Source organism: Grus americana, chromosome 18, assembly GCF_028858705.1.
Source record: "Grus americana isolate bGruAme1 chromosome 18, bGruAme1.mat, whole genome shotgun sequence".
Classification (NCBI taxonomy): domain Eukaryota; kingdom Metazoa; phylum Chordata; class Aves; order Gruiformes; family Gruidae; genus Grus; species Grus americana.
Window position 1 is genome coordinate 4187285 of NC_072869.1, and position 21641 is coordinate 4208925.

The window sequence follows — 21641 nt, forward strand, 5'->3', positions numbered from 1 at the left end:
AAAAAGGGTAAATAAATTTGGTAAATACTTGTTAAATTTGACCAACTTAGCTGGTAAATATTTTCCCTTAAAGACTTCACATCAGCCTGGCTTAGAGCAACTCCCTGGAAATGGTTGTTAAGAAAGTCAGGGTGTGGGTTTCTGGTTTTGTAGAGGTTCTTTGTTGTGTGTGTTTTGGGTTTTGTGAAGTGAGGTGCATCATACTGTAACTGCCAGCTGGTTTTTGGGGTTTTTTTAATCTGTAAAGGAAGCATCTCTGCTGCTGGGGGCTTTTGGGTTTTGGTTTTTTTTTTTTCTGCTTAGCTCTCTTTTCTTCCCAATGCATGACTCTTAATTCACTGAGTGCATTTTCAACAACAGACACCATCTCGGAGCAAGCTTTAAATATTGTATACATAATGCAATTAATTCCAGTATGTTCATATCACTTCTCACACATACAATTTTAAGCAAGAACTCTTCTACTAGACCCTGCTTAAAATTACACTTTAGTTCATCCTCATTACCAAGATAAACTATTTAAAAAATTGTAGTTTTGTCAAGCACAGGAGAATGTCAGTAATGTGCTTCTACTAATTGTCAGCTTGGGTTTATGTCATTTGTTCTCAGTTTAAGTATTCATCCCTGTGTTTGCATCTCACAGGGCCCATAATGCATGGCTGCTGAAACTTGAATTTTCTACTACACAATGTATTGTTTATAGCACATGATGATTCTATAAGGATAGGTGTAGTACCTATTGTCAGCTCCTACTCTGCCTAGCAGCAGACCTTACAACCTGTAGTATGGTAAAAGCTGAATGTTGGATTTTTTTAATCACTACTTACTCTTGCTTCACACTGACAGAACTAGAACTAATTTGCTTCTCCCTAAAAAAAACTAACCAGGGTGCTAAATACAAGTACTGTTGCACAACTTTTGCCCAAGTAATCTGCTTCTAGGAGCAAACAAACATGGTTGTTATTGCTTGTCCATTTGTACATAGCATTACTCTGACTCCCTTTTGAACTGGATCAATTGAAACAAAACTTTGCTTGTTTACCTGTGGGCTGATGTAGTTTTGAAACTCCTGTGTGAAATTCAACAATTGAAATACCTACAGAAACCACTACAGAGCACATACCTATTAGTATACCCTTGTTGAAAATAATTAGGAATGCTGGCCACAGCTCCTTCCCAGGTTTCAATTCTTGAAGAAGCTTATATTTTACTGCTTTAGAAGAATTTTCATGGTTTTCTATTTTAAACTACTTTTCCAATACATTTGAGGCATAGGAAGTAGTACTTTATATGCTTTGCCATTAACAAGCCAGCAACACCAAAATTGCAAACACAGTATGGTGTAGAATAGGTAGCCCTCCCTTGCCTAATACATTAAAATTACTGGGTTTTGTCAGGTTTATTGCAGGTGGCCTCTAACTTGTCCTTCTAAAGGAAACTTGAACAACTTTGTGAGCTTTCCAATCCAGTAGTTTCTGGCTAACAGTGTTAGCATGGATCCAGCAATGTCAGAACCAGCACAGGCATAGAGGAGGGTTAGCATTCCCCTGTTCCACGAAGGTAACTTCACTCAAGCACACTGACATCATCCCACTTCCTTTGTGTGGAGCTCAACATTATCTCAGCCTTGCTAAGAAGGTAGAAAGTAGTTTAAAAACTTTATTGGTGAACGTAAAAGTGCTGTAGAGATCCCAGATACCAGCAGCTACACCTCTGACCTGTCAAAATGACAGACCCGATAGACAAAACCAGCAACACATCATCTTCCTGTTACAGCAGCTCTCAAAGATTCTCATCATCTTAGCCAGAGAGAATTGCAGTGATATTTACCATAAGTCTTACAAGAAATGGCTTTTGCTATATTGAAAGGAAGCCATCTGAAGTCTAGATTTCAGTCTGTCTGCTTCTAGTTCTTGAAAAAAGGTGTCATCATCACTTTGCATTATTGCTGCTTGCAGTTGCTGTATTTCCTTTTCCATCCTTGATCTCAATTCTCTTTTTGTTTTCTGTAGCATCTAAAGAAAATACAGACACATTAGCCACAGCACATAAAAAGAAAAGACATTTACACAAAACTAAAAATACCTACTTGTGCTTGTGCTTTTTCTCTGGTTTGGATTGCTTGGCGTTCTTGAGATAAAGCTTCTGCTAGCATGGAAAACTAAACAGAACACGTTTGAGTTGAACCAATTAAAGAAAAGACTTCTAGTGTGAAAAATACTGACTTTGATGCAGATTAAGCTTTACCTGATCTTTGTAATAGTTCTCCATAGACTCCAACTCATTTTGATGCTCTCTCCTTTGCTCAGCACGCTTCTCTTGAGCATACGCTCTCAGGTCCTTCAGTCTTTGCTTCTGAATTTCTAAGCCTTCTTCAAATAAGTTTTTAAATATCTGCCAGCAATTAAAAAAAGCAAACCTAAAAAACTTTTTCCAGAAACTCTTAAGTATACATTTACATTTTTCAGCTGCTTTATTTCCCGATGGAACAGTGATCACATGAAGATAGATCATTACTCATTGAAAAGTACACAGTTATGTATCTAGTAATGGTGGTACAGATAGAGCTGAGCTGTATTTGTATTACTCCTTTAGCTGAAATTCTGATAGATAAAATTAATTTTTCATGTCAGTTTAGCCATATTACTAAGAAAGGGGCTAGAACAGCAAATGTATATTACATTTTTAAAATCACTTCAGACAACCTGACAATGCAAGCCAGAGTCTTTGACTGTGTGCTGTGATTTACAGCCCACCCTGCATTCTGCTGTCTAACTTCAGGACCTTCATCCAGTTTTCCAATAGCAGGAAATCCAGCCTGTACTCAGGCTTTCCATTTATACAAAAAAACACTTACCAGCTACAGCGCTGTGCAGCTTGAAGCAAACAGTTCTCAAATCGCTAATAGTGGATTACGCGCTGAACTACTAGTCTCTTATTTTAGAAGGTGCAAGAGCAGATACACAATTCTCAAAGCATAATAACTCTACTTGCTTTCCTTAGCTCTGATGTCCAGCCCTAATTAGTGATCATATCTGTCAAAAAGTCTGCTTTGTTTAACAAACATAACTGAATAACAAAGCTGTCTTCTTGATCAGTTTCCTTAACTGAAGATTTAGATTGTTTTCTTTGGATAGTAACTATAGGAACAACTTCTTAATCCTACTGTTTCTGAAAACTCATTTCCCCAATTTCTCATGTTACCAGTCTTGTTTTTCCATGCTGATACTTCACCCTTTCTCTCCTTCTCTTAACCCCATAAAGCACCCTTCCTTGTTTTACGGTGGTTTGCCATAAACTGTATCAGTGTTTCTAAAGACAGAACCTTTTCATCTGTGGCCTTAACTGAACAACCATTTAAATCTGGCTCCTATGCTCTGTTGACTTAACTTGCTGTCTACTCATACCAGTATTTCAACTAACAGACTATGGGGTCCAAACAAAAAAGAACTCCATGCTGGCAGAGCAAGACATCTTGTACTTACCTTTTCTTCCCGTGTCCTAGCCCGCATCAGCTTGGCACGCAACTGAACCCGGTAATCTTCATAATATTTCCTGGCTCGAGCAATTTGCCGGCGTTTCTCGCTCACTCTATTCTGAGCCCATTTCTGTCGGTAGATACGTTGCTTAAATTCTTGCTAAATGGAAAACAGTAGCTGTAAGACCACCAGGCTTCCAATAGATATTGCTGCAGGCAAAGCTTTGTTAATCATTGCTAAATAAATAGGGACCTTTACTAAGGACCTTCTCCCTACCCCAATTTTACACTGCATTTACAGTTTACAGCTTTAGTCACCACTGATTTAGCAAAGTGGTGCCATCAAAAGCACTATATAATTAAGGAGTTAGCATTGCCATGGCAGCTGGTGTTCTTACCAGTAACCCCAGGAGCCTGAAATCTCTCTTCCTTGCACATTCTTAGAATTTGTTTGCACTTTTAAAGCAACAGTTCAGTATAATAATATTCTAGTCCCATGACCTCACTAGCCACACAGCAAACAGTTTACGTGGCATGTGAGACCACAGCTACTCAAGATGCATAAAACTGTTGTAAGATAAAAAACCACTTTCATGGACCAGTGAATATGCATTCTAGCCAGCTCAACATGAATTTTTCCTTCAAGGAACATACCAGTCTCTTGTTATGGTCTTGATCTTTCTTAATAATTGCAACAAGAAGCTCATGCTTCTTCAGGGCTTGTTGAACCTGGAGGTTTAAAAAAAAAAAAAAAAAAGCTAGTTATGCCCATCATCCTACAGGACAGGCAGATGTGTGTAAGAGTTTTAAACATTGCTCCTCTGCTATGTTTTGGTTTTTATGTTGACAGTTACTGTGCATAAGTTAAATCAACTTCTGGATCTCACAACTAACTTTTAAAGTAAAAGTCTATTCAGAACTAGCACTCAAAACTACAACATGCTTTTAAAAAAGCAATAGCAATCCTGGGCAGTACTAGATCAACTAGTATAAAAAATGAACATTATATTCAAGAGGCTGATAAAAAGTTGAACCCATGTGTCTAGATATGTACATCCCTATTTAAGTAACCAAGCTCTGATATACATCCTTTCATATTGTGCTTCTGCTGTGCATGTACCCTATCTATGCTGCATACCAGAGTCAGAATGATCTTATTACAATTTTATTACGCAATACAAATTGATGACTGCTAACTATTCTGTCAGAGATACCATTCCTGCTGATACTTAGAAAGTAAGAATAAGAATGCTCACTTCATTTTGGAGTTGTGATCTAGTTCTGCCCGAAGCTGCCTTAAGTTGTTCAGTATGTGCAAGCTGCTGCCGCCACATTTTATTCATAGTATGGTGGGAAATATGCAGGTGGGGGAACTCTTCCAGTAGCTGAAATAGGAGGTCATCATCTCTTACTTTCACTACAAGGTAAAGGCAGATGTAAGCAATAAATTCCTGGAGAATACATTTAGTGGTAAATTCTTCCAGACAGCGTCAGCCTAGGTTATAAAATACTTTAGATTGAACACTATATACAACTACTATGCTGCTATTATGATGTCAAGCTAAACCCAGCAGGACATAACATCACTCTGTTAGTACAGCAGCAGAGAAAGTAATCCCAAGTTTTTGGTGTGTGTTTTTGTTTGCTTTTTTCTGCTGAAAAATTGCTTTTATAGCTCAGGTGTTATTACCCTCCCACCACCACCACATCCCATTAAGACAGGTATCCCCTTCTTTCTTCAAATGGTTCTGACCATCACTAATCTGCAATTTCTTTATCTGTCTCTCTCACTGGCTGCAGCAACTTAAAATAATGTTAATACAGCAGTAGTAGTGACAGATCCAGCTCAATTATACAGGTGGAAGATAAACTGGTTTGCAACCAGCTCATTTCCATTACATCTTTGATCTATCTGGCAGGAAAAGATGATGGGGAGATGAAACAAATGGGTATTAACCAAGTATATGTCCTTTAAACAGTGGGGGAAAAAAAACAACAGCGTACCTGAGCAACACTCAGATATGTAGGGGATTATGCCATGATCTTTGCGCATGCTTATGTATATGTGTTTACCAAAACTGAACCAGTGATTTGCATGTTGGCTGTTCCTGGAGCATCGCTTGCTCAGCAAAACCGGTGGCCACATTAACACCACCATGGCAGGGTCTTGCAAGGAAGATGATAGTGTTTGACAGCTTCTGCTCTATTACCTGTACATGGCTCAGCACCAGCCCACTCAAGCTAAAGGCCCAATTTTCAATCTGATACATGCTCAGGAAAAAAAAAAAAAAAAAAAAAAAGACTGAGCTCAGACTAAAGTGGAGCAAGCATAGGAGTAGCAGTAATGGAAACAAGCCTTGAAAATAATCCAAGGGATTTTAAGGAGGTAGCAAATGGGTCACAGTTTTGATTGTAGTTTACATTTACTTAAAGCATTATCTGCCCTAACAAAAATCCAGACATATAGAGGTCATAAGAAGGGGAAAATGCTACAGCTGACTGGTATATGTTGGACTGATGCCTTTATTCTTGGAGTTCAACACATGCTTTCAGAAGATGCCAGTTTTCCACCAAGTATAGTTTTGCAGTTCTTACTTGGAGCTGCTTTCTTTGGCTTCACAGTCCCTCGTTTTGGAATCCACTGGCTGTATTTGGGATTCCGAGGTGTGGTTTTTCTAGAATAAACTTTCACTGGCTGAGGCATTTTTGGAGGTTCTTTAAAGATGTTTTCTTTGTATTCTTGTTCCTTAGGAGCAGATGTAAAACAGATGGAGAACAGGTATGAGAAGGGAAAGACTGATAGATCACATAGTTTAGATATCAGAACTTAAATGTCTTTGAAACTTTAGAATGAGAATTTGGACATATTGAATTGGATTCTCCAGGAGGCCAGAATTTACCAAATGCAGGTCAGGGTTCAAATAAAGGTTAAATCTCATTATTGCATAACCTCAGCTCTTTTGTAGTACTTAGCACTACTGCAGCAGCCTACAGAATGCTTCTGCAAAGGTGGTGAAAAGGGCCAGTGCAGCCTATGTTGGTATGACAGAGCTTTTCAGCTTAGGTTCTTTGCTGTTCCAGTAGCGTGTAAGAAAATAGCAAAAAACCCTTTGCTGTATTCATAACATTAGAGAATCATCCTTGCACAAACCCAACTTTTAGAGTAGTTAAAAAAAGACTATGACAATATTAAGCAGAGTGCCTACAGTGTACAGGTGCTCCAACCTTATTAGCCTAGCTGTTGCGGGGGGGGGGGGGGGGGTGGGTGGGTGGGTGGGGGGGTGTGTGTGTGTGTGTGTGTGTGTGAAAAAGTACCCATCTGGGGAGAAGCTTAGGCCAGTCTATGGAAGCTACCTACCTGCTCAGTTTAATTCTTTAAATCTGAGTGTCTTGAAGTTACTACTTCATGTGGAAAACATGGTGGTTGTAACCCATAAAAATAGGTATTATTCTTAATACACAGAAGTGCTGAAACTTGTAAAACTACTTGTCCCTTGGTTGTACCTATCTCAGGAAAAGCTGTCCCGTTTACTACTTCAGTAATATACAGCACTGTAACTATGACACTGGAAGTCGAGACGTTTTTGTACCCAAAAGATATATCCAGTGTCTGGACAGCTTATCTAGACAAATTTAAAACAAAAACCATAATAACCAACAATCACCATAGTGCATCACATACCATTTCCTTGATGACTTCTCTAAGCTTGGAAAGTCTAAGCCTCTCCCTAGCTTCATAAATTCTTAGTTCATCTTCGTAAGCTTTAGCGACCACCTAGAAAATAGAAATAAGAGGACTCTGCACAGGAAATCAGTCTATGTGACCACTTCATTAACTTGTTCAATGTACGGGTCAAAGTAGCTTCTTTCACTTTAAACTCTCTTTTTTGCAAAATGTAGGGCTTAAGTCCCTTCCTCAGCATTCTACAGATACAACAGTAGAAAATTACTGCAGTAGGCCAGATGCCCCTCTTAAGTAAGAGCATTCAGTTTCACTGCTCTTAGTGTAACTGTTGGTAAGAATGACCAATAGGTCTAACCTAGAAATTACCTTTGCTTTTTTTGTTCTTTCATCCCTTTCTTTTTGCAACTGGCTGTGTATTTTCCTTATTTGGCCTGTTCCATTACTGCAAAGTTTATCTTCCAACTCAGAAAAGAGCTGATGCTGAGATGAGGGTGAGGATGGAGAAAGGGATCGTGGCCTGCTTGGGTACCTCAGACGTGGTGTGTCTGTAAGGAAAGGCGATTCATTGAGTATCTAACTTGAAACAAAAACACCCCTCCAGACAAGCATAAAGAAAAAAAGCACACACACCCCCCCCCCCCAAATCCATACAGGATACAAGACAAAAAGTTTAGCACAAATTAGGTCATAAAAAGCTAAAGCCTTTACCCTTAGAATTATCCCTGTATAATAGCAAAGGTGCCAGGAGATATTCAAGATGGGGAAGGAAAAAGCAGCAAAGGTAAATCAAAGTGAGAGACTCTCTATGCCAGGATCACAAACAGCTCCATCTTGCAATATAATGTTGGGTATGTGGATTAGATCAAGCTATAGGATAGTTTTATAGCCTGGTGTACATACAGGGTGTTATTTCATCACATTGCCACCAACACACACAATGTTTTGTAAGATACTTAGATGTACATACTGTGTTCAGCACAGAAGGATCTGCAGTGAAGTGTACTGTGAATAGGCCCTCGTTTTAGAACCACAGTCCTACCAACGAGCTTGTGTTCCATCCCTCCCCCCACATTCTGCATGGTTTTTACTGTGTTTGCCTTTTAGTAAAGTTTTACCATAGCTATTTAAGTGTTAAACGGGAACTTAATTTTAATTGTTACTGTTGTTCAAGTTTGGATTTAAACAAAAATATAAGTGAACTAATAATACAAAACTTTCACTGAACTACTCACAGTTAGTTACTATCAGCTTTACATGAGAAGGATTTTTTTTATGTTCCTTTCCATCCTAATACTGAAGTGACATAAGCATTGTTACCTCGTTCAGCTTTCCTTCGGCGATAATCCATGACGCTGTCACTGTGCTGAGACAGGTTGTCTTCATCTGTCAACTCTTCTTCTCTGGTATGCCCACCCAAAGCTCTCTGTAACATCTGTTGGATAGATTTTGGGGGGGGGGGGGCAGGTTCAATAGTTCATTCAAAATTTAGAACTGTCTGAAGTCAGGTGTTAGTTGCAGATTTCCTTTTCATCAATATTAAATTTATATTCTGGTTCTCTCCACTATTGTTACTAAGGCTAACTTGCTCAGATACAATAAAGAATAGATTTCACTTACTAAATCTAGTTCATTTAACCTGCAAGAGAGTTTTTCTGACACTTCATGAAGCTCTTGCTCAGATAGCTTTTCCTTTGTTGTTCTGTGGGAAAAAGACTCTTCAAGTGATTCTGTGGAAGAACTTTCATATCTGCTAAAACAGAAAATAGACAGATTTCATTTCTATTTTAAAACCTTGAAGATAAGCAGTACCTCGTACAATTCCAGTTCACTTTTTTTGCACAAGCACATTTTTATAGGATTAAGTAAAAGCCAAATGTATAAATGCCTATATTTAAGAAAATGCACGTGTGTCAGGAGAAACAGGAAATCTGTCTGTTAAAATTAATCTTTCACTGTTATGCAGCCAAGGAGGAAGAGACTCAATACCAAAAAACTTACCTTTTCTTTCTGGGCAGATATCTAGATTCAGCTTGTGGAGTTTGTGTTACTTGTTCAGTATGTAGTGGGAGTTTTTGATGTAAAGCAGCAGCAGGTGAAGTCCTATACACCCAGGGAACCTAGGAAAATGAGCGAGAGTAAACTAAAATTTTAAGATCTTCACAGTGAGGCTCAGAAATACCATAGATCATGTGAGTAGAGAGATCCTACAACAGCTTTTATAGGAGAACTGTCTCAAACCCTATGATTTTACATATATATATATATATATATATATATATAAAAAAATAAAAGTAGTTATATGTCCAGGTCCCTGACTGAAGATAGTATGCTTTAGAGAATTAGATGTTTAAAGAAACAGACTAGCACAAATATAGAAGATCAGTTCAAGACTCATCTACAGCTAAACTGCTGAACCAGAAAAACAAGTTCTAGGGTTTTTTTTTTTCTATTCTAAAACCTCATTAACCTGGGACTAGCGCCAAGTAATGTAAGATATACCTCACTGACTATAGACTAAGCTGCAATTCACAGCAAACTAAAAGAAAACGCTTATGTCCTTATGCCATTCAGTTACACTGGTTTAGTACTGCCTGGTAACTACCCTGTTTAAACTGGAGTAGTTTGGGGTTGGCATGCATATACTTGCAAATACACCAATGGAAAATGAGTTTTAAACAGAGACAATGTTTTAAATGGGCAATGTAGAGGTAAAAGCTGTTGAAACTATTGGAACAAATGAAGTCTGTGAGTACCTCTTGTGGTTGTAGAAGGCAAAAAAAGCGTTTTCCAGAGCAAGGAACTTCCTATACAGACATGTTTACAAGCACGGAATGGCATCTGCTGATCAATTTGTGGGGTTTGCATTACTCAGTTTGAAAAGCAAAGGACAATCCGAGGAAATAAGATTAAAGAATATAGCCATGCAATTCAGTGATCTTTGGGAAGGGAGCAAAAATCTGAATTTTATTGGAGTCTGAACAACCCCAGAAAACCAAAATTCTTACTAATTTAGAATACTGATATCCTTCAGAGAAAGGACACGACTGTACTCTTGTGTTTTGTACATCTTTGATTAAAACCAAGATAACTAGTAACTAGCGGGTTGTGATAAATTAGAACTCTATAGATACTGGCACTTATACTTCTTGGAGCAAACACCTCCAGAAAGAACTGACGTGACTTATAAACTGTACATAGCCATAGTCTAACAACATTGCATCGCTAATTGTATATTGAAGCAAGGCAAAAGCAGGCTTGAAAAAAGCCCAGAAGTACCACAAGGTATCAGGAGAATTAAGCATAAATCCAAAAATATTGACTGAATTTCCACAAATAAGGTAAAGATGCAACATCTACCTTTGCCACATCGTCCTCAGCATCATTTGGTACCACCTTGTCTCCCACTGCAGAAGCAGATGACAGATAAGTGTTAGTTGATGGTACAGACTGTACTGTGCCTGCTAATGTGGGGAACAAGTGAAAAAAGAGGTGATCCATAGCCTTTAGATACAAATTATTCAAAGGGAACAGAATGACAAAGCAACTGTGGTTACACAGTTGTGACATTCATTTTGGTAATCTCTCAAATTTTGAATGTTCAGTGCCATGGGAATGCTATGGAAACTAAAAAGGTACGCAGTGTTTCCCAGGCAACAGAGAAAAATAAGCACTGAAAACTAGCTTCTAAGCTTTTTCTACAATAGCAGTTAATGGCTTTTTCCTAGAGTTGAAACTGGCTTGTTTGGTCCATGTTTCTCTGCTCAGAATAAGCTCAGCCATGGGAGTTATCTGCTAGAAGAGACTTCTATAGCATAGGCACATCTTAACTGGATTAACTAAGAAAGGAGTTGAACTAGGGACACAGATTATTTTCCTCCAGCAGAGTGAACAGTTTAAAAGTAACCTTTTTTTGTTTCTCTATAAAACAGAGATAGAAATATGAACTTGTGGATGAATTTAAAAAAAAATGTACTAGTAGTTTCAAAACCATGTTTCTTGTAATGCCAATAAAAATAAACGCAGCATTTGACATTCAAGAGTTACTCTATAGGAAGCAAAATTTTCTCTCACCAGGGATTTTCCTTGATAGAGGAAGCTTACCAGAAACTTCTTCAGATTTTTGTATAAGTGACTTTTCAAGCTGAAATAAAAAGCAACGTGTTTTCTATAAATTCACAGGAGAGGGTTGACAGGAAGGTGCTATGTTAGGTTTGTCTGCATATGGAAATCAATGCTGATTTTATAGATAAATAAAAATATCCTATAATTATTTTGTTTACTATATTGTAAACTGTGCAGTTACACTGATTATGGAGATGCACATGTATATGTGTATAAAACACACCCCCACACACACCCACACACCCCCCGCCTCAAATTAACAACTTCTCTGGACACAGTGAAGAATGAATCCACAATCTAAAATTCTTTGAACTGAAGATAAAATCTGACACATTCAGAAATGTTCTTCAGAGACCAACTACTCCCATTCAGCAAGTATACTAGAATGTTTTAAAATGAAAGCAGTATTGATTACTAAAAATAAATAAATAAATAAATAAATAAATGGATAGGTTTTCACTTACAGTAGGAATTGTCAATCTTTGACTGTTAGCCAAAGTTGCTGACTGGCTGGCTGAGCTCTGATAATCTCTCCATCCAGGACAATGAGGTCTGGCTTCCAAAGGCTGAAATGGTGGTAGCAAAGGAATAGCTTGCTGTATAGGCTCCCCAAGCCTCAGAGCACTAGCACTCAAACTCTCTTTTTGAGGTTCAGTAGTATGAACAGACTCCATTGATCCTTAAGAGACAAATATGAAGAACTTGAAGTTTAAGTGTTATCTGTGAAAGCAGAATGTTAGTTTTGTATATTCTCCATACATATTAGATGGAAGTATCTAAATACCTAATGTTAGCTACCATCTTTGTTGGATTGCACAGAAGAGTACTGTACCATTTTTATGCCTTACCATGTTACTTTTCTGTTTACAGAGATACCTACTGCAGCCCCTCCCTGTCTCACTACTTTTCTAAGTTTTTCATGACTATATATATGAGTATACTGCTCTCATACTGCATGGGTGTAGCTATGTGCATACACAGTAAATAGCTTTCGATTTGCTGTGTTTTTCCCTGCACACTCATTTTAGATACATGCTGGGGAATGCCTGCTCACATGCAGGAATTCTAAGCAATGACAGAGCTGTAGTCAGCAGAGGCCAGGGACAACTGGAGATGACTGCCACCTGTCAGAATGATTCACCCAATGCACAGTCTATCTGTAACTGTCCTTGAGAGAACAGCATGAAAGCCCCCTTGAGAATGTGATTTTGGATGCCAGGATTTTCCACAAGGACTTTTTACTTTTAGTATTTTGCTTATTGAACCACAAAAGGAAAAAACCTAGCTGAAGCTGAATCCTAGCTAAGCAGAAATACCCCAGATAATGGAGTATGCATCATCTGGAACACTAAACCATAAAAATTCTGAAAAGTATGTATTTATTTCAAAATATAGCTAAAGTGTTTCCATCCATGACTAAGGTTCCCCTCTACACTTACCTTAGTACCCTACACCCCTTTGTCAAAATCATGATTAGATATCAGAAGAATGATTACTCACCATCTTCCTTCTCCTTTACAATGGTCCTTTCAGCTTCAGAGAACTGTCTAGGTAATGTCGCAATAGCCTCAGAGTTTTTAGATTCTTTGTCCTTTTCTGCTGGTAACAATTCAGGCAACTGGAATTCTAGAAGTTGTGTTTGAAAAAGATTAAATTAAGAACTATAAAGCATCTTGCTATGAACTGTTTAGATGGACATTTTTCATGTTTGGTATGTTAATAACTTGGTATTAGCAATCCATACTATGATCAAAATAGCTCTGTTAAATTCCTACTTTTAATTCTATGCAGTAAAAATGTCATAATTCATAATTTTCTTTATGCCTTTACTTAGAGAGCTTAATCACCAATAAGAATAGGAATATTCTTATAGGAAAACAGGAAACAGAAATGGACACCATTTGAGTAGTCTGCACGTTATTTGTTCCAGAACCACTCATAATGATTTTAAGTGGCACACAGTCCTAACAAGTCTTCTTTAAGAATGAACTTCTTAGTTATTTTACAGTCTTAAATAATACATTTTATGCTGCAAGAAATGAAATAAATTAAAGACTTCAGAAATCTCTTAGTCTGTTGAACAAAATAAAAATGTCTTTGTAGGGAGAACTGAACTAGAAGTCAAACAACAAACTTTTACCCAAATAATGTAGCTCAGGAGTCATGAAAAACAGCGTCTGCAATACTCAAGAAATCTATGTTTTAAGTTCAACAAGATCAACTACAGGTACGTTTGCTTATTGTGGGTTGGTTTTTTTTGTGGGTGTAGGGTTTTTTTGTAAAACAAGAATTTAAAACAAAATATTTGTCTGAAAAAAAAAACCTTTTTAAAATGAAACAACAAAAAAAGCCTAGCAATGTTACTACAGAGTAGTTTTAAAATTTTTTTCACCCAAACTCACCTTCCTCTCTTTTGGAAAATGAATGAGCAGTATCTCCAAGTCTAATTAATTCACTGGTAGATTCTGATCCATCTACATCACAAGATGGAACAAAAAATTCTGACTGGGACCTAAGAGGAACATGAAGACATAAAATATTTACTCTAAAAATCTTTTCCCCTTCAGTCCACAAGATGGAGCTGCAGAAGAGTGGCAACTCCACTTCAGGCAGCTGGCTATTAACAGTGTAGGAGACCAGCTTCTACAGAACAAACCAATGTATAAGTCACGAAGATAATTCGAATGCAGTTTAACTAAATTACAATAATTTAAAACTGAGACAAGGTTTTCAACTTGTTTCATTCCACATGTAAACTTAAGGGAAACCTCACATTCAATTCGACATAAGTAATCAGTATGTTTCCTACTTGCATACCATTAAAAACCTACTTGTTTCTCTACAGATACACAAAAAGATAGTCAATCACTAGGTCAATGCAAATATTCAGAATTGTTCTTACCCTTCAACTGATGAGGATATTGAAGGTTGCACAAGTTGACCAGCACTGCTTTCCAGCTGCTCTTGAGATGCAATTTGAATTTCATTATTGGATAGCACATTTGCCTCATCTGTTAATAATGAAGAGGCTATTATTTTCAGAAAACTACTTCTACCTATTAACTAACAGGTATTACTGCCAATATCATCAAAACAGTTTAAATGTAATAAAACATTTTAATGATGATATCTAAAATGACGACATATAATGCCACCCCTTGGGAAGGAGGGGCAACTTTTATGGTAAGAAAAGCAATACAACTATCATATGCTCTATTGTTTCAATTATAAACAACCCCTTTCTTCTTCCTCAAAAGAATTAAATCCTGTACTCATAACTAGAAAAACGGAGCCACTAACACCTATTGGGTAGCAGCAGCACTGGCAGTCTGAGAGAAGGGAAAAGCAGAAGTACAGGCAATGAAAAGTGCTGCTGCCCTCTTTCTGCCTTTCACAGTGAAACAGGACAGGAGATGGTCTCGGCCACCAAGTGCTCTCCCCTTTACTCACAGGGTGCAACAGCCAGTGATGACAGTTCTTATCAGCTTTAAGAAAGGAAGATCAGTACTCAGTCTGCAGTAAGGATGATGCCTCTGAAGGGCTGTGAAGCTTCTCTTCCCCTGTTTAGCATTTTCCTCAAAATAGCCCCTGCTATGGATCTGCTCCCAAGACCCACTTCACAGGAAAGCTGAAGTCATCCCCCTGTTTGTCTCCTAGTAAGGAAAGGGGATGTTTGCTCATCATTCCAATTAAAGTCAACATTTCCCTCCCTGAATCCTAACCATAAATCATTTTACTTACAAGTTGAAAAGTAACATACTAACAGAGGATCAATTGTCTGGAGTAGGTTTCTGCCACAACAATGAAGCAGAAAAATTATGTTCCTCAATTCTTGCCTTTTAACAAGTTTGGGGGAAAATAAATTATCTGTTTTATCATTGTTTACAAGGAATGTAAATACTCAGTTTGGCCACTGAAATTTCTTTCCCCCATGGTCAGTTTCAGTCTTTGTCCTGTTCTGCGTTGTCAAGGTTATCAATAAGGCAAAAAACCCAAATAAATCTTTGCTACATTGCAAACACCTTGGGTATCCTAAAACAAGGTTTCACAAAGCTTACATCTTCCAATGGGTATCATTCCCTATAGCTGCCAGTGAGAACAACGAACAGTTTTTACCTATTACGGGAGCTGTATTCCACCCATGAACACCAAGAACTATGGTCATAAAGCCCTCAGCAAGCTAACTTGATAGCAGACAAACAGAAAAAGCAAGCTGTCCATAATATAGCACTAGCAGAACGTAATACCTTAAACTAGGACATCTGCCCACTCACCTCCATTCTGAGAAGATGAGTCACTGACTTCTTCTGTAAGATACTCTAACAAACCATCAAATATTTCGAGGAGGTTTCTGATAGATTCCCTTTCTCCTTTCACAATGTTCTCACCTTAAGAGAAGGTACTGCCACATATTAGTAATTAGTACTTCACAGAAGAAAAATTTTCCAAAGCAGGAGTTTTCTTGAGAAGAGTGCTTGGAAATTTTTGTGAAGGTGTCAGCTCAGAAGACAAGCGGTCACTCATTTATGGCTACATACGTAAGCTATCTTAAAAGTTTCCCAAAGTTGCATATTTTCAGTTCTAATAAGTGAAAGTTTATTGATGCTATACCTGCTTCCACAAAAAAAAAATTAAAAAAATCAGGAATGTTTTCAGGGATAGTTGGTGTTTAATATTTTCTTATACACACTAGCTACAGCATGAATCAAGTCTATGGACTGGCAGGCAGGATTACAAATGCCAGCCATACTGTACAGGTACCAAATTAGAAAGAGATACTTCATATCAGGCAAGCAGTTTTCATTCTTTGCAGACGATGTTATGCAAGACTATACATATGAATATGCAATGAAAGCTATTATGTGTGTTCAAAAGACAGACACAACATGGTTCATGTCTTTACTCACCAACTTTTTTCAAATTCAGTAACAAGTTTGAAATTCAAGGGTCATGTTTTAAAACCCAGTCTCTAAGCTTTAACTGTATACAGAAAAATACTGAACCAGTAACAGATTTCAGGTAACACTTTAGCAGACCAGTGAAGTATGATTGATTGTTAACTTTGACATTTCTTAACAAGTCTATGTCATACAAGACAGCTCTTATTTACTCTCTGCTTGCTGTTTAAATTTATAACCTGATGTCCAAGGCAAGGGTTCAGTGTTTTGATGACATTCACTACAGGAAAAGGACCTTTCATGTGAGTATCAGAATATGCTTTATAACATATGGTTCTTATAAAATGTTCAAATTAAACCACACAGATATTCAGCTGGCGTTTGTTTACATTAAAATAAGTACTTACCAGTGATGTGTGATAAGCTGACCTGCAAATAGTCCAATGCCAAGGAATCTATTACTGCTTGTACATTATGTGCATCATCTTCTTGGCTTCTAGGAATAGCTATGAAATCTATGTAAAGTAAATAATAGATTTTAGAGTATCTAAATGGATAGCTTATTGCAGATATTTTGACTACGCTACTTTAACTTTCACTTACAAGTTAATATTTTTTTCCAATACCTTGTGTACTTGGTGAAAAGCCCAAATATCATATGGTCATACAAAAACTTTTCTACATACTGAGTACAAACTTAGAACACTGCCTGGAAGATGTGATAATTTTATCAGCTAAAGTATTAAATTCAGGAATAGAGACTAAAGTATTGCTCCTCCTTCACTCCCAGCACACACATCTAGTTCAGACTGTCAAATGGAATTGCAGTTTGTGTTAAGGTCTCTTCTCCCCTGTCAGAGACTAGTTGGACTGCAATGTATTCTACTTAATTAAGAGCAGCATCATTTTTGGTTCCGGGCTTATATTTAAGAGGAGTTCTACCTCCAACAGCTGCCAGTTACCTCAGTGCTATTAAAATCTTCTGCAAGTAGGAGTCTTGACACTTCCCAAACACAATAGGTTACCATAAAGCAAAGAAATACATAATTGTATAGCCCTTGCTTAATTGTTGTCACTGAAGTCAAATGGAGTTGGGTTAAACCAGAGTTAAATCACAGCTTAGCTCTTAGCAGACCATAAGTATTAAGCATTTTATGAGAACAGGCTTCAGTATTAACATTTCTTTAAGAGAAATGAGCCAATTCACCCCCTTCAAAAGTATTGTGCCTATGTATGGCTTTCAAGACATAATTTACAACAGAAGAAGTTTTGCTGTAGCTATACTAGTGAACTCCCCTCAGAGCTGCCATTCATACCAGTCAAAAAAAAAAAACAAAAACAAAAAAAGGCCAATATTACTTAAATCTTCTTAAAGAATGACAATCTTATGTGTTTCTCTTTGGAAGGACACAAATACTTTTAAAATCCTACATCTGTAGTAAGTTTTGCAAACTTGAATTTGTACATTACAAAATATACAGAGATTAAAAAAAGAAAAGCAGGTTTAGAAGTTATTGTTCCCACCTGGTACTTTTTCTCCTAAGATTGACTCATAAAGACGAACAAACACATCAGCATCACATTCTGAGAGATGCTTTATGTGCTGGTTTATGTGACAGCTCCTGAAAAGATCATTGGCAACATCAACCCAATCTATTAAGAAGTAAAATATATTAATGTTAACTGAAAGACACAGAAATAAAGACATAGTTAGTTACAGTGAAAGACAGAACCCGTTCGAGTGTCTTTGACTCCACCATAGGTGGTCTATCCCAGTCATCCAAAATATTGAACATGTATGCTTTCTGCTCCATGCCCTGTTTCCTTCAGATAGAATAATTTAGGTTGGAAAAGACCTTTAAGACCATGGAGTCCAAGCACAAACTTAACGCTGCCAAGTCCCACTAATCCACATCCCTAAGCGCCACATCTACACATCCTTTAAATACCTCCAGGGATGGTGACCCAACCACTTCCCCAGGCGGCCTGTTCCAATACTTGATAACCTTTTTGGTGAAGATTTTTTTCTTAATACCTAAGCCTCTCCTGGCACAACTTGAGGCCATCTCCTCTCATCCTATCACTTGTTACTTGGGAAAAGAGACTGACACCGACCTCGCTACAACCTCCTTTCAGGTGTAAACATGGACAGAGTGAGAAATGATACATGCTAGTGTCTTGTTCAAGTACACAGTTATAGCACAACTGAAGATGAGATATGAAGAGTACTAAAGGACCACAGGCTGGGCAGATTACTTTTTTTTTCTTCAGCATAATAAAAAACAAGTTTTGGTCTGACTGCATAGCCAGAAATTCTAAACCTTGAAGGACTAGACAAAATAAACTTTGATATATCTTTTATCAAGAATCGGAAACAATATATATCTTTTTGAAAAACAAGCTTCTCCCTTACAACCTGTTTCCTCTAATGCTCTCAGGCAATGACAATGCTGCAAATGTAAGCATTCTTCATGAAAGCTAAATTCAAGGACTACTTTTATTAGTTTGCTGTTTAGGATTACAAGAACATGGAGATGGTTCCACCAACTTCAGGCTATGTTGAACACAAGGAGGTGCGTGCATCAACAGCCTGATTTTCCCAAAACTTTGAGTCCTGAATTCCAAGTGCTTTTAAGTACAAATATCCTCTACAGTCTTTCTTGTCACCCAATTCAAATATCAACTTGGAAGCAGAAGCGTCTTCATGTCTGTTAGCCTGCGATCTCTTAAGGTTGCATTCTTCCCCTACATGTTGCTTTTGCAAACAAAACAATATTTTAACAAGCATTATTGAGAACTTTAAGTTACTAGAAAAGGGATATCATCTTTGGAAGAAAAAAAAATGTATCGTTACTACAACAGAAACTAATTTGCACAGTGTTAACTCTTCTGTACACAGGGAGTATTACTTTTCCATCACTCTACTCTTCACTCAGTTCCAGAAATCACTTTACCATAACATTTTAATAATTTCACGTGCATGAAAGGTTGAAGTAGCACTTCCAACATTTCAGGCTTACATGTCTTAGAAAACTTCAATTATTGTTTGTTCATCACCAACTTTATCAAGTTAAAAGCGTCACCGGGGGGAACACAAGAGAGGGGGAGGTTAACATAAAGAGCTTAAAAAGCCACAAGAAAAAGCTTTAAAGAAAAGCACGTCTGAATAAAATGGACGGTGCTAGCGATGCGAGCAGCAGGCGGATGACAAGGTAGAGAGGAGAGAAAAGGCAGCTCTCCACCTTGCTTCCCCCACCCTCGCAGGGCACAAAGGCTGGGGGCTCCTCCGGGACTCGCACCCGCCTCACCGCAAGGCCCCGCAGGGCCTTGCCACAATTTGGCCCCAGCGGCGGGACAGGGCGAGAGAGGGGCGCCCACAGTTCGGAGACCAGCGATTTCCAGAGGAGCCCCCGGCCGCCCCTACCTCTCTCCTCAGCGCTGCCCATGCTGCGGCGCCTCACACACTAACGGACAGTCGGGATAGCTCCGCCCCGGGTAATTTAAATAGCCTCGCTCGGCGTCCTCGGCGCTGATTAGCCAGGCTGCGCCGGAAGGGGCGGGGCTACCCCGCCTGCGCCGCATCACTGTTGTGGAAGAGCCGGTCGTCATAGAAACGGGGGGCGGGGAGAAGAACGCTTGTGTTTCAAAGCCCCGCCGCAGCACGGGTCACGTGGCTTTCCCCGTCCTCGCTTCCTGGTACGGGCACCCCTCGGTGTGGGCGCTGTAGCCCTCCCCGTCCCTCCCCTCTGCCCGTCACGCGGGCCCTGCGGGCTGAGCTCCGCCGGCAGGCCTGGGGTCTGGCCGGGGAGCGTTTAGGCTCCTCAAGGCTGTTGGCGGCGTTAAAATGGCGGCGCGATAACCCCTGGGCTGCGTGGCGTCGGTGGGGGTTTTCCCGGCGTAGTTCCGCCTTCCTCACCCCGAACGGGAGGCGGCTGTTCACCTTTTCTCGAGTAAAATCAGGTGGGGAGAGGGCTGGCCTCTGGCGGCAGCTGGAGCACGGGAAGGTTCTAGCACTTGACCTTGCAGGCCCGGCCAGTTTGCTAATAACGGAGATGGTGTTCGTGTTACCGGGCTGCCTGCACGGACAGTTTGCCTTAAATTGGCAGGTGATGGAGGTTTGCTTGGGAAGTGTGGGGTAACACGGTGGCTTTTGTGTGTGACAGGAATGTTAGAACCTTTTAATAAAGGTTTTGCCTAGTGAAGCTGACTGTATTAGGTGCTAGCATACACGCTTTTGGAGATGTTTGATAGTGGAAGTGTATTATCTTCCTTGCCGAGCAACAGTACTCCATGCTCCTTAGGAATTCTGGAATTCCCATGTTGCACCAAGTCATGCAAGACTAGAAATAATGCTGCCCCTTACCCTCAAACTCCTGGAGCATGACAGAAGCAGCCAAGATCCCAGTTATGTCTGTAAGAACAATGGCAGCAAGTAAACATCAGGAGCAATGTTAGCTCCAACAATCTATGGACGTAATTTGTAGATATATAATCCAAATGCACATACTCCTTTAATAAACATAAAAGAGCTTTTTGCATATATGCATGTAAGCAAATGCATATCAGTGTTATTGAAATTAATACTAGAATATGGATTTCAGATTGATACATACTCAGCTCTGCAAGCTGTGTTGATTTGCTTCATGTATGTTGGCTCAAAATAAGAACACAGGAAAACCAATGTTTAACTTAAAAGGGTGGAACACAAAAATGAAGTTTTTTTCAAAGAGGAAATGAAAATGAGTTATGTACAGACTAAATGCATGGCGGCGAGACAGAGATGAGGTTTTGTGTTTGTTTAGTCTTTTCAATTCTTTAAAACCTTAGCAAGGTTAAACAGCACAGGAACCACTAAGTTCTATATAAACAACAAAAAAAATCAAAATAATCTGTGTTAAGCTGAATGTAATAGGGAAGAACAAGAAAAGATTGGACAATTTGCTATTAATTTTCACAGCCTTTGTAAACACCATTTTCAGACTCATCAGAAGCAGGAAGTCTATAGGGTGAGTAGGTATAGAGCGTTAAAAGGAGTATTTTGAGAGAAAAATCTTTAACAAGCTATATTAAATCAGTAGCCGCATACTGAAAAAAAAAATGGAGAGGATCCCCTATTAGAAATTTGCAGTACTAACAAACCTAGTCAAATTTAAGTGCTACTAAAAGAACAAATTGATAGTGAGGAAAAAGTGATTGATCGAGGTGATATTCCAAATTGCTGGGGGGGGAACAGCTATGGCTATTCATAAATGAAGATAAGCCTAACATAAGTGTTACTTTTGAGGAAGAGATCATGGAAACATCTAGTACTATTCTTTGAAAACCTTGCTCCATTCTTAGCAAAAATCAAAAAATAAAAGTAAAAAAAAAAGATACACAACAGATCGAAACCATTTTATGCCTTCATTATGTAAATCTGTGGGGCCCAGATAGTGAATACCATGTGCATTTCTTGTCA

The 21641-nt window shown here is 38.6% G+C and overlaps 1 protein-coding gene across 9 annotated transcripts; it reads right to left on the bottom strand.

Moving 5' to 3' along the window:
- Positions 1 to 81: 81 nt before the first annotated feature.
- CEP95 (centrosomal protein 95) lies at positions 82 to 19668 on the bottom strand. 9 transcript variants are annotated; one of them, XM_054846214.1, is made up of 22 exons: positions 19608 to 19668; positions 17708 to 17836; positions 16591 to 16698; positions 15560 to 15673; positions 14188 to 14296; positions 13688 to 13797; positions 12786 to 12911; positions 11750 to 11964; positions 11265 to 11304; positions 10521 to 10624; positions 9162 to 9280; positions 8781 to 8913; positions 8481 to 8595; positions 7530 to 7708; positions 7161 to 7253; positions 6074 to 6224; positions 4735 to 4895; positions 4133 to 4207; positions 3486 to 3638; positions 2248 to 2394; positions 2090 to 2161; positions 82 to 2015 (listed from the first exon to the last, which is right to left on the bottom strand). In XM_054846214.1, the coding sequence occupies exons 1-22, from the start codon at positions 19627 to 19629 to the stop codon at positions 1839 to 1841; spliced, it is 2652 nt and encodes an 883-aa protein (XP_054702189.1). In that variant the 5' UTR covers positions 19630 to 19668; the 3' UTR covers positions 82 to 1838. The 9 variants fall into 9 exon arrangements, with proteins under 9 accessions (XP_054702189.1, XP_054702192.1, XP_054702191.1 ...); XM_054846217.1 differs by having other exon boundaries at positions 8781 to 8910; positions 10521 to 10567; positions 11235 to 11304; XM_054846216.1 differs by having other exon boundaries at positions 10521 to 10567; positions 11235 to 11304.
- Positions 19669 to 21641: the final 1973 nt, after the last annotated feature.

What these genes read in the sequence shown, in the direction of transcription:
- CEP95 (XM_054846210.1), bottom strand. Translation starts at nt 17,891, where the DNA reads ATGTCTTTATTTCTGTGTCTTTCAGTTAACATTAATATATTTTACTTC. An exon ending in AAAGATTGACAATTCCTACT is followed by an intron (nt 11,305 to 11,749) that starts GTAAGTGAAAAC and finishes TTTTTATTTCAG; the next exon opens with CTTGAAAAGTCACTTATACA. An exon ending in CTAGGACACGGGAAGAAAAG is followed by an intron (nt 2,395 to 3,485) that starts GTAAGTACAAGA and finishes AATTGCTGGCAG; the next exon opens with ATATTTAAAAACTTATTTGA.